Here is a 12,281-nt window from a genome sequence, read left to right on the forward strand (position 1 = left end):
TCTTGCTATAACAGTTTCCAGACAGGATTGAGCACTCAGATAATAGGGTGGCAAGGACCATACATGGTACAAGACCATTATCTTGGTAAGCACAACTATAACTAGTAACTATATCTGAGAAACCATGAACGTGGCTGTTCCACAGAGAAAAATAACTCCTACGAGCCATAACCTGTGTAACTTTTCAAATCATATCAAAGGGCAGTTCAACCTGGTTTTTTTGATACATATGAATACAATCTACTACACAACCTATTTTTTGTAACTTTAAAGACCACCTCCCTCCAAATATTCTGCCCTGGCATTTAAGATACTCAGTCTATTTGCTTCTATTATTTAAAAAAAAAAAAAAAAAAAAAAAAAAGGGGGGGATAACAAAGCATTTTCTTCAGAGGATTCTCAGCTCTGGGGTTTACTTAATCCTTTGCACTGTAGCTGCAGGGCCTATATATAGACTTGCAGAAGCATAAAGAATTGCTTTATAGTTTGGACACACTTCCAGTTTACAATGGCTGACACTGATTAGGCACTTCACCTCTGATTTGCTTCTTAACGTCTCCCACTGCAGACCTGACTCAGCACTGTTACCCACTTCAGTGCAAAGTGTTACCTGACACTGGGCACAGTGGGGGTTAGAGCTGACCACTCTGACTTTGCACTGTGGCTGATCAGGGTCATCCCTCTGCAGTGTAATCAAAGGTGGTAGAGGCAAAAATACTGGGTCAAAGTGCAGCAAGCACTGTTCAAATCATATGAATATTATGGAGAGGGTTTAATGTGCAATCAACATAAAAATGTAATATTGAAAACACATACCTATAAGCTCAGTCAACTCCACAAAGATCAGAGCATCTTCAGGAACATTTACGCTTTTCTCTTTAAATTAGATTGCATGAGATTATTCAGCAATGCTTTTGTATCATATTTCTCCATCTAAATCCAGAAGACACTTGTCTATGCTATTATTTTGTGGAAACATTTAACTGAGTACTTCAAATGATATGGAGTAATTTTGTTAATTACATCAAAATAACAAATATTTCTAATTTAGACACAGGAGAGTCAAACATACCGAGCTCTGAAAAACTTCATTATTGGGTCATTTAGGTCAATCCAACCCATCAGCAGAGTCCTCATTTTTCCCCAGCACTCTTTCCCTCCCCCACACAAATCAATTCCATGTCACCTACTTTCTTTTTCCTTCTGTATCTGTTGTACAGCCCTTGCACCCACCATTAGGCAGTTTTTTAGGCAGTTAAAAAAAAAAATCTTACTCTTAAATTCCGTGGTAACAGCTGCTTCTCTTTCAGTGCATAGCAATGTTTTCACAACTTCTGTTTGTGGCAAGGATGGGGTTTTTGGCTGCATATGGCTCAGGTCAAAGCTCCCAAGAGGCTGAGCAATGAAGACAGTACCAGGACTCTGATGGTGCTGGTTGCGGTTGCTGGGGTCCCTTGTGATAAAATCCTTTCCTGAGAGCATAAAAAGATCAAGACAATTTTGTTCTAAGAACAAACAGTATTGTTTAACACTGGTGTTTTAATGCACAGAGCAGTTACACTTTTTATTTTTCTTAAAGGTAAATGCTGACATTTTTACTTAGCCTTACACCACCTAACACATGTAAGGGCAGACTTTCCTCTGCTCCTTTACCAGCCCAGCCATAGCTGCTGTAAGATTATTGAGGCATTCTCCTTTTTTAAAATATATGTCTTCCTTGGCAAAATTATATTAGATGCCACACAAATTTAACTTGAATAGTAGCCTACTAAATATATGTGTGTTTCACTGCTTGTCTCAAGGAAAACAGAAACATATGGTATCACATATTACAGCAAAACTATTCTCATTCGCTTTCACGCAACCTTTTTGAGCTCAGCTGCTCATTTTATGCTAGATACCTGAAGTAACACTAACACAAACCTTATGAAACAGCTCCCATGATTCAGCCACTAAGAAATCATCTGGATTCCCTTGAAAACACTCTTTATTCCACACAACTTTACAGTCTTTCATAACTAAAGGTGAGAAAGAGTTGTTCTAATCTTTATAGGTCGCTAATAGTTATTAAAGGCAGTAAGGGGTTGCCAGAGCACAAGAATTGCACTAGTCATGCCACTTTCCAAAGACCATCTTCCTGAAATAGCAATCTGCGAAATGAATGTACGTATCATGCTTACTGTAATAACTGGATATGCTTTTCTTTTAAGCCACTTTGCTGGAATTTCAATGTGAAATATCTAACACCAACATCTGCTCTGCAACTGACATCTGCTCTTCAGCTGACATCTGCTTCTGAATCCTTGTTATTCTTGGTCATTTTTAGTAAACATTATGTCATCATTACATGTATCAGAAAGCAGAGAGGAATAAATTCCAAGTCATACAATCACTGTTTCTTCTGCTTTCCTACATACAGATAGCCTAAAAGTACTGTTTATCTTAACGTTTAGTTCTCACTCAGACTTGAATACAGTAATTTCTGCTTTCTGCTAGCGTGAGACTAAAGGCTCAGACTCAAAGAAGGGACATAAAGTGAAATTTAGTAAGATTTAGATGACTAATTCCAAAATTGTAATCTTTAAAACTTCTGTTAAATACCTGCATTGGTCTGGGACTGATTTACTTCACGGACTTTTTAAGTTTATTGCATTAACGTTCCTCAGGTACCTAAAATTATGCTGCTGTATAAACCTGGAAGGACCTTAACCTCAACCAAGCTGAAAAGCTGGGACATTTCTTATGCTGGCATCCACAGAACAGCAACTGCTTCACCTGTGTTGCTTAGGGACCTTGATTTGGTAGAGGTTCTTAGGACTTGCTTCCTAAATTGGGGTCTATACAAAGATCAGTGGTAGCTGCTTCTTTCTGTCGAAAGACAGCCAGATACAGCCACTGCCTGTATCATTTTCTTCCCACTTCCCCATCCTCTTCATACAGTAGCTCAATGAACACTGAGCTAAGATCTGGGAAGCTGGAAGGAGTGTGGGGGAGGGGTATTTAAAATAATAGCATTCTCCTCCAAAAATATTCAAATTATCAGGCCCCAGTCGCCTTTTTTAACAATGCTCTGGGATGCATAGAAAAAAATTCAATTCATTAATACAGAAGGAAAAAAAGAAGACTGATTCTTTACAAAAGCAGGACAAACTTCTACTATAAAAAACACATAGCCTGTAAGTATATCAGAAAGATAAAAGAGTGCCTGGGAATGTCCCCAGGCAAGCAGCACAGAATAACTCTCATTCACACCAGCAAACTTTCCTGTGCTTTTGAGAAGGCTTGCTGCAGGCAAAGTGCCTGTTGGGAATAGCCCTTGGAACAAGCTAACTCCTGAACCCAGCCTGGACACAGTTCCAGAGCCGAATGCCTGCAACTGTTCTTACAATAAAACAGTGCAGGTTAATCCTCTTCTGGAATGATTTAAGGCACTGATTAATTTCCTACTATGTATCTGGCCATATAATACCTGAAATGGAACTGAAACTGAGGACACCTTGGCTTTCCCTCCCTCAGTTTCTCACCTAGGGCCAATGGTTAGGCATTACTGTGATCTCAAACTACACGTAACAAAAAGCTTCTTTCAATACTTTTTCCCAGATTACTGTTTGTGAAAATCTGAGGGAAAAAAAACACTTACTGATCTTCAATCTGATTTCTGTTTGTCAAGAGTATTTTTTGAATAAATAGATTTCACTGTTTTAGAATTTACAATGTTTATAACAAATTTTCCATGAGAGGAATAATTTACAAGAACTAGTGAAATATTCAAAAGCTTATTAAAAAGTTAGGAGACTAAATCCATTTTCAAGTCACTTACACCTGAAGCAGGGCAATGTAAACTCATCATCTGAATGCTCTTAGCCTGAAGCAAATACTAGTAGAACATGGTAGTCTGAATATCAAATTAGTTATTTTAAATTATTATCTTTTAATTTACTTTTATTATGTTAAGAGCAGACCAAGCCTGGTATCCCAGTTCATGTGAGGTGCAGTGTCTCATCAAATTAACAGAACTAATCACAAAAGCCCAAAAGCTTTTTGGACTCCAAGTGCAACTGGCTATCAAAGGGACTTGGGTTTCCCTGGGAACACATTACTTATCAAAATTAGGCTGAAATTCTTAAGTCTGCCGGGCAGTTCTGAAAAAATTGTTCAATGTCATTTTGGTATATCAATACACTTTGTTTCTTATGACTGTTTATTTTTAGAGAATAAAATATCCCCCTAGTTACTACAGTTGCTGGGGTATACTGGGATTTCCACCAACACAGAGTATTTAATGTAATTTTAAGATGTACATGCAGTTAAAACTTATGCTAGTGTATGAGTTGCCAACAGAATAAATGAGTATTAAATTAGCTTATTAAAAACTTCACTTTATATATTAAATATTTTCAATGTAAAATGTTACATAAATATTTTTTACATAGCAATCAAGTAATTAGTAATTATTCTCTTCACACAACCAATTTATGGAAGAAAAGAAATGTACTTCTTTAGTGATCATGTGTAAGTTCTGGCACTGTTTTTCAAGCCCAAGATCTGTTATAAGCATGTAGCCCAGAAAACAATAGCAACAGAAGAATTTTGGAATTTAAGCTCTTTAGAAATCACTTTCTGCTGCTTTCAGTCATGGTGAATATTAGATTTTAAGTGGTACATACCCAAAGGCTCTCTTTCTTGTGATGGTAATTCCAGGTCACTAGAAATTGACACTTCTTCAACAAGAAATTTTGACAACTGTGTCCCACGATATGTAACCTGTACAAACAAATCTAAATGGATAACTGGTCATTTAAATTAGTGTTTTTTTCTGATAGCTGTAAAAATTTAACTTTTCTTACAAAACTGAGTTTATGCACTTGACAGTCTGTGTCTGTCAAGATCAAGCAAAAATTCTACTAATTTGAATTCTAAATGGAAAAAAGCATAATACAACCCATCTGCAAAGCCCTCTAAACTCTGCCAGTATTTTTGCAACATTTGCCCTTGACACCCTGACATTTCAACAGGTTTGCTCCTTTTTATTCTAACTACCTTTCAGCTTTTTCTGTCAGTCTCTTAATCATCTTTAAAACTACTCTTTCAAACCACTGACAGCTTAGAGTGGGCATTCCACATTCTCTCAACACTCGTGACTAGTTCATCAGTGTACAGCTACAGCTATGTAGCTCTTTCTTTGCTGCTTATTACGAGTAAGAAGACTTTTTAAAATTTAGGCTTGTACCCTCTTTTGCCTTAAGAATGGTAAGGAGATCCAAGTTCGTGAAATTTGTTATTGCCATTTATTATTGCTATTTTTGGGAGTAAAATCTGGCCTACCTTATTCCACACATACTTCCATGTCACAGAAATATCACTTCCTAGTAGGTCTTTAACCCACTGAACTGGATTCTGAAGTATTTCTCTCTTACTGGTTCTGATCTTGCCATTGTTTAAGAGTGTGGCTTTATGACTAAATTCCTAAAAAAAGTAAATTAAGAAATAGTTTTCAACTCATAAATCAACAAAACTGAATTAACACCCTTAAAACATGAAAAAGCGCTGAAGAACAATATAGCTGAAAAGTTGTAGCTAATTCTGTTTTTATCTGAAAAAAGTTAAGGAATTTAATGCCACTATCATAAACCATGGTATGTAAAATATGAGGATTTATTCCACCAGAATTTTGGGCACACAGACACCGTCAGAGGACAAATCTCCCTATGTGTGTTTATCAGAACTGTATTTGCATCTTAGTTCCTCTTAGACATAACAAAGCTGTGAATAAATTAATTTGCAACAGTGAACTCATGAACTCGCAAGAGGCAAGTCTGTGCACCAAGACACTGTTACTCAAATGCAATCTGTCTTACGCGTGTGGAACAAATGCATGTCACAGTGAAATTCCAGCAATGATTCAAAGATGAAGCATATTTGCATAAAAGCTTCACTTATGTCAAGGGACATCACTTACATGTTTTAGGAGGAACCTGGCAGCCTTATCTTATGCAAAATTAAGTATATAAGAATTCGTTGTTACAGCCTCTTTGATAATGCTAATACAGCCCAGTTCTGCAAACATACATCCACCTCCAGAAGCATGGCTTATACCTGTTTACCGTTCAGTAAATTATGGCTTTTTTATACTGGTCTCAGTTAGGCTAACACAGCTAAATAATGCAAAAATTAGCTGTTGGTAAACTATGTTAGAACTTAGTAAGGTTGCTTAGCATGTGTGAGGTTAAACAATCAGATTAAGAGAATGATCCACCAGCAAATATTCAACCTCCTCCTATCACATCCACTAGCTTGGGGTGTCGACAAGAATCTAAATTAAGATGTTTAACCCAAATATTTTGATGAACACTCAATCCAGTTCACAGTTTCATAGCTTAGGTCTACAGCATTCAAAAACTGCATTCTGCCTGCCCAAAGTTAATCTTAAGTAAGGACTATGTACTAGCTGTATGTTGTTATCAAGTACATCTCTGATAAAGAAGGAAACCTTACTGATCATCTCCTCTTTGCAATGCAACAGACACTGGCTTCTAAACTTCAATCTCTATAGCACCGTCTTCCAAGACATAAATGAGTGTCATTTTCATTCTAGTAAAAATCACTGACTTCTCTACACTACAAACATCAACATTTCAACACAGGGTTATAATTCCTTAAGATCCACATGCATCAAGCCAGTATCACAGGTAACAGTCTTGATAAATGACAGTAAGCATACGGAAGTCTTCATCCTTCCATTTAATCATCTTGAGGTTCAGAGGAATATTACATGTCCTTCAAAAAAAAAGAAGCATGTGTATATATCTATGACATGACCCAACATAGAGGCTTGTGACTTACTCACGCTGCCTTATGTTACAAAACACAAGATCACACGAAACGGCCACTCTCATCAGAAAAGCATTCCCAAGCAGATTATAGGTGCAGAAAAAGGAGTCTTCTCTACATTAACTACACCTGGTGAGTTGGCTGAAAAGAAGCTTTTGTGTTTTAATCAATACGTTGCCCTGGAAATTAACTAGCTCACAGATGGGAATTCAGTCAATAATTCCATCATTTGCTCAATACCCAGCCAGTCCCCCGGCAACTGTGTTGCAAATCCGCTCTGTGTTTGGAGACACAGGGACATGCTTTTGTATTAAAAAAAGAGGTTGTGGGTTTGGGTTTTTTTTTTTGCAAATATGGTTCATAACAGACTGTAAACTATATAACCAGCTGGCATGTAAGCAAGTAATCTTGCATATATTCATGTCTATCACAGCACTATGAAATCCTTGATGTCACAGTTCTTTATTTGAGGGACTTGATAGTTGCTTCCAAGAATCACATTAAGTCATAAAAACCTTAATGTTCCCAGTCCTTCCAGTATGAAAATCAGGTATAACACAATGTAGACCAAGCAACGATTCCACTCTGGTTCTAGCAATAGGAAATGTTAACTAACTGATAATGCAAAGTTAAACACAAATTTTACATATGCAATATTCTAGGTGTTAAAATTGTGGGCTGACAGAAGACATCATCCATAGCATTTTCCTTTAAAACTCATAAAAGATTATCTGTAACCAATAAATAAAAATTTTCAATACTAAGTGCTGAAAATGCAGACTAAATCATGAGAAATGCTGTTTTGCCATTTTAGTGTGGTTTTTTTTCCATTATATGCTAATATTAACATTATTATATCTCAAAAATTACCTGCAGTTTGAATTCTAAAACATTTTCTCCTGGCTTAATCCTTCCCAATTCAAGTAGATCTATCAGTTGAAGCTTTCTCTTATTTTTTGTTCTATACCTCACTTGTTTTTGTTCACATTCCTGACTACTGCAGCTCTGGGAAGATTTCTTACTGAGGTTTACTGGATAATCTGTATTTGAGCTAAGATTTGTAAGCACCAAGTTGGCATTAAATGAGTTTACACTACTCCTAAAGATCATTTGCTGTGGAGTATTAGGAACGTTCTTTGTAGATGTTGACAAAATTACTTGCTGCTGATGCTGTTGGAAAGCTTCTTTCTTATTTACATATCTGTGTAGATCCTCATCTGTAAGAACCTGCTGGCAGTCACTGCCTGGCTGACAGACATTGTTATTGACAACAGTGCTTCGGGGTTCTACAATATTTAATGCATTGGTCACTGAACTGGGATTTAAAGACTTGTTTCCTTGTTCTCCAGTTGCTACACAATTAATGTCTTTCTGCTGTGAGCACTTTGTTTTAGCAGTGGAAACAGTAGGTTCTGAAGGCAATGTCACCACTTCTAAAGCATTTGTCAGCTTTGACGTGTTGTCGAAGGGGTATTCTCTTACCCTGTTTTCAGATGCCAAAGCATGATCAGAAGCCTCTTCACTTCTAATTGCTTCTTTATTTGCTCTTGTCTCATCCAAGCAGATGTGTGGATGTTGGCTGCATTCCTGAGCTGAAAATTTATTTTCCAGAGAGAGATGTGCTTCTACTCTGTTTCCATTAGGCATGCTGGCACCAAGCCCCATACTAAATGTAACTACATCAGGACACATGATTTCATCAGCAGTTGAACTTTGTCTTTCATCATTTCCATGGGAAACAATTAAGTTTGAGATTTGCTTCTCTGAACATGATGCACTGAACACTTGCTTTGTTTTTCTGTAATTTTGTATTTTCTGGACTAATTCTTCCTGGGTTTGGGCAACGGCCAACAGACTCCTTTGCCTAGAAGCAAGGTTAACTAACTGTTTCCTCAGTGCTCCTTTTTTAAAAGATTCCACTGAAGCCCTATAGAAAATAAAAAAAAAAAAAAAAAGGGCACAAGAGTTACTGTAAACATGAAATAAAAACAGTTTAATAGACGTGACCCACTAAGAACAGGAATATGATTCAAAGGACTCTGCCAACACCTAAAACTTGAACAATCTTTTTATCATGCATAAAGTTTATAGTTCAAATCCCAGGCTTATGCACAACAAACTGCAGAATCTCATCTACAAGTAGGATGCAAAGCATCAAAACTTCGGTAATAGGCTTGTCCTCCTATACCACCCTTAATTCATAGAATTGAAACTGCGTCTGTATTATCACTGGCTGGTCTTTTCTCACCACAAATCTTCATTGAATTCAATGCCTTTGTGGCTGTAATTTGGAGCCTTTTAAAATGAGCTCAGGATGAGCTACTGAAGGATGATATTATCAGAAATTTTTTACGGTGTACACAACAAAACATTTTGTGAAGCCACAACTGTAATAATACCACATGACCATTAAGAAAAGAGGACAGAGCAGTTTAGGATGTTCTATGTTAGCTTGGGAATGTCTCTCCCTTCATCAGACCCTGCTCCCTAGCTGAGCTGGTCTCCCTGTAAGACTCCTTCCCTGGGGGACTTTACCTCCTTCCTGCTGGAAGGGAATTCCTTATTTTCCCCACTTCCTTTGGCACAAGAGCCACCAGCCCAGCACAATACTCTTTTCTCCTAATTCCCCCTCATGGGACAAATGATTGCACTACCACTCTGGCACCATGCTGGGAAGACAGGCAGAATACCGCAAGGTGTGGGAAAAGGAATAGCAGCATGGTTTGCTTTTAACAACACCCACAGCAGAGATGCCATGAAGTAACACCATCCCAGTCTCAGAAGAGAGAGGGGATCAGGACGAAGGTACAGCAAGACTAGTTGGTGCAGAACAAGGACAGCCAAACCACAGCATGACAGTATTGGGGTCTGTACTGTGATACTGCTTGCTATCACATGTGTTTAGAATCCATGATATGATCAACATATCAGCATATAGTCAATTACTGATATGAGTAAGCCTTGACAAATATGGGCTCCTACACAGGCCAGTGAGGCTCCACACACTTTTCTAGCAGTGTTTCTTCAGGGAAGTTTTGTTGCTTTATTGCTATACAGGTAGAGAAGAAGCTGCAGAGGAAGAGGCAAAGGTGGTATGACTAAAATGACAAAGTAACTTACAGTCACTAACAAATATGATGCTTTTTTTTTGCTCATTTTTCTTAGGTGAGAGATAATCTTAATATCTTCAAAGCAACAGATAAAAAAGTGTTAGTAGTACCTCTCCCTGGGCTAATTAACTGAACAACAGAAAGATGGAAAATGTGACAATGCCTCTTGATCTTCTGTACATTTATGTATCGTGTAACAAAAGCTTATATATTAATTAGTTAAAAATAAAATGTTCACCATATAAATAATGAAAAGGAAATTTAATATAATTTGGCATGTAGCTCATTACTGTTGGTGTTGCATTGACAGGTGTTGCATTAGCTGCAGGGTATCTCCAATACCCAGAAATATTTATCACTTCTGTCTGGAACATAGTTTCACTCTCAATATTAGAAGGCAGATGAGTTTGTGTAGATACTAATTTTACTGTTCTTGTTTCTTAATTCAGTCACTAGTTTGTTCACAAGGATGAAGCATCCATTGAACACGATGCTACATTGTTAGCTGAGCACTCACCACATGAGCAGCATTCAAGTAGTACCTCTTAGAAAGAAGTAAGGAGAGGCCTTGTGAGAGCTAGCAGCAGGAGGCTGACAATGCACATAGTCCGTGCTCACACTAAGGTGAGCACTCTCAGTTCATGTTTGAGGTGTCCTCACAAAAAAGGAATGTCTGCAAGCATGCTTCAGGCCATTGCTCTAAATAGCTCTTGTGGGCTGTTGGTTGAACACTCACAATCTAGGGGTGCTAAAGAAAGAAAACTGGAGGCAGGGACACTAAAAGTAGCGTCTGAGTTGCTACTGCTTTCCTCCATGATGCTGCAAAGTAATCTAATTGCTCAGTACTTCCATTTCCTAATTTCTGCTTAGGTATTTTTCCACACCTTTTGTATGTTCACTACCTAATTTTGATGCTCACTGTGAGCACAGTAACTGATTGGTATGTGTTAGCTAAACCCTGAAGTTCATCCTTGATGTAAACTGTTACTGGAAGTAACTGAAGCCAATATGGATCATGCTTCCACAAAATCTGAACAAAAACCACATAGTTTTACTTTCACGCTACTGTATGCTAACCTTCTAACAACCCCTATCACTATTGCTACAAAGAACAGCTTCTGATAAATACAATCCTTGTATTCTACTTACCTGTATTTTTTAGCAAGGGTATCCCTTTCTGTTTTGTGTTTTGCAAGCATTTCATTCAAAGTATCTTGCATCTGGGACAGCCTTTGGATATACACATCTGTACAATATTTTGATATAATCAAAATGATGATGGCAATAAGCAGTAGAAAATAATTGTAGTAATAACGTTTTAAATGTAGCAAATACACAGCCTAAGTATGAACATACTGTTACAGCAGTACCTTATACTGTCATGCATACTGATAGCTCTTTATAAGTAGAGTACTTTTAATGAAATTCTTCATAGAAAGAATTAAATACAAGTTTAACTTAAAAGGAAACAGCCCAACTACTGGAAAATTTTGAAGTGCAAGTGCCTTGTCTAGGAAATTACTAAGAGAACAGGATAGATTAAAGAACTGTCCTATGGATGATAAGCACTGAAACTTGAAGTTCTTTGTGTTGCAAGGAGATACATAACATGACAATTAACATGTGAAGCTACCTGCAGAAGTTACACAGCCTTAAGAAGGTGGCTAAAACCTTTATGTTTAAAGTATTATAAAATAGTTTAACGAGCGTAGACTGTTCCAAGTTACATATAATGGTAAAAATATATTGTCCTAGTTTCGGCTGGGATAGAGTTAATTTTCTTCCTAGCAGCGGGTACAGTGCTGTGTTTTGGATTTAGGATGAGAATAATGTTGGTAACACACTGACATTTTAGTTGTTGCTAACTAGTGTTTATGCTAGTCAAGGACTTTTCAGCTTCCCATGCTCTGCCAGGTGCACAAGAAGCCAGGAGGGGGCACAGGCAGGACAGCTGACCCAGACTGGCCAAAGAGCTATGCCATACCGTATGATGTCACGCTCAGTATATAAACTGGGGGAGTTGATCAGGGGGCAGCGATCACTGCTCGCGGATGAGCTAGGCATTGGTCGGTGGGTGGTGAGCAATTGTATAGTGTATCACTTGTTTTGTATATTATTATTGTATTATATTATTATTATTATTATTACTACTACTACTATTCTATTTTATTTTACTTCATTATTAAACTGTTCTTATCTCAACCCACGAGTTTTCTCACTTTTACTCTTCCAATTCTCTCCCCTGTCCCACCGGGGGGGGAGTGAGCAAGCGGCTGTGTGGTGCTTAGTTGCCAGCTGGGGTTAAACCCTAATAGAAAAATATGAAAATACTGCTCTTAT

At 37.6% G+C, this 12,281-nt stretch overlaps 1 protein-coding gene across 2 annotated transcripts in view; it reads right to left on the reverse strand.

Annotated features, from left to right (window-relative positions):
• Positions 1-12,281, reverse strand: part of ANKRD31 (ankyrin repeat domain 31) — a 70,810-nt gene that overhangs the window by 10,619 nt on the left and 47,910 nt on the right. The window contains exons 23-27 of one of the 2 annotated variants that reach the window (XM_087742565.1): positions 11,091-11,187; positions 7,702-8,758; positions 5,326-5,466; positions 4,668-4,764; positions 1,275-1,472 (exon numbers count right to left, since the gene is read on the reverse strand). In XM_087742565.1, the coding sequence (XP_087598691.1) occupies positions 1,275-1,472; positions 4,668-4,764; positions 5,326-5,466; positions 7,702-8,758; positions 11,091-11,187 (1,590 nt within the window). The remainder of the gene's footprint in view (positions 1-1,274; positions 1,473-4,667; positions 4,765-5,325; positions 5,467-7,701; positions 8,759-11,090; positions 11,188-12,281) is intronic. The other variant, XM_087742566.1, reaches the window with a different exon arrangement.

The sequence above is a fragment of the Nipponia nippon genome, unplaced genomic scaffold (assembly GCF_047370975.1).
Source record: "Nipponia nippon isolate SJK-2023a ecotype South Korea unplaced genomic scaffold, ASM4737097v1 scaffold_8, whole genome shotgun sequence".
Classification (NCBI taxonomy): Eukaryota; Metazoa; Chordata; class Aves; order Pelecaniformes; family Threskiornithidae; genus Nipponia; species Nipponia nippon.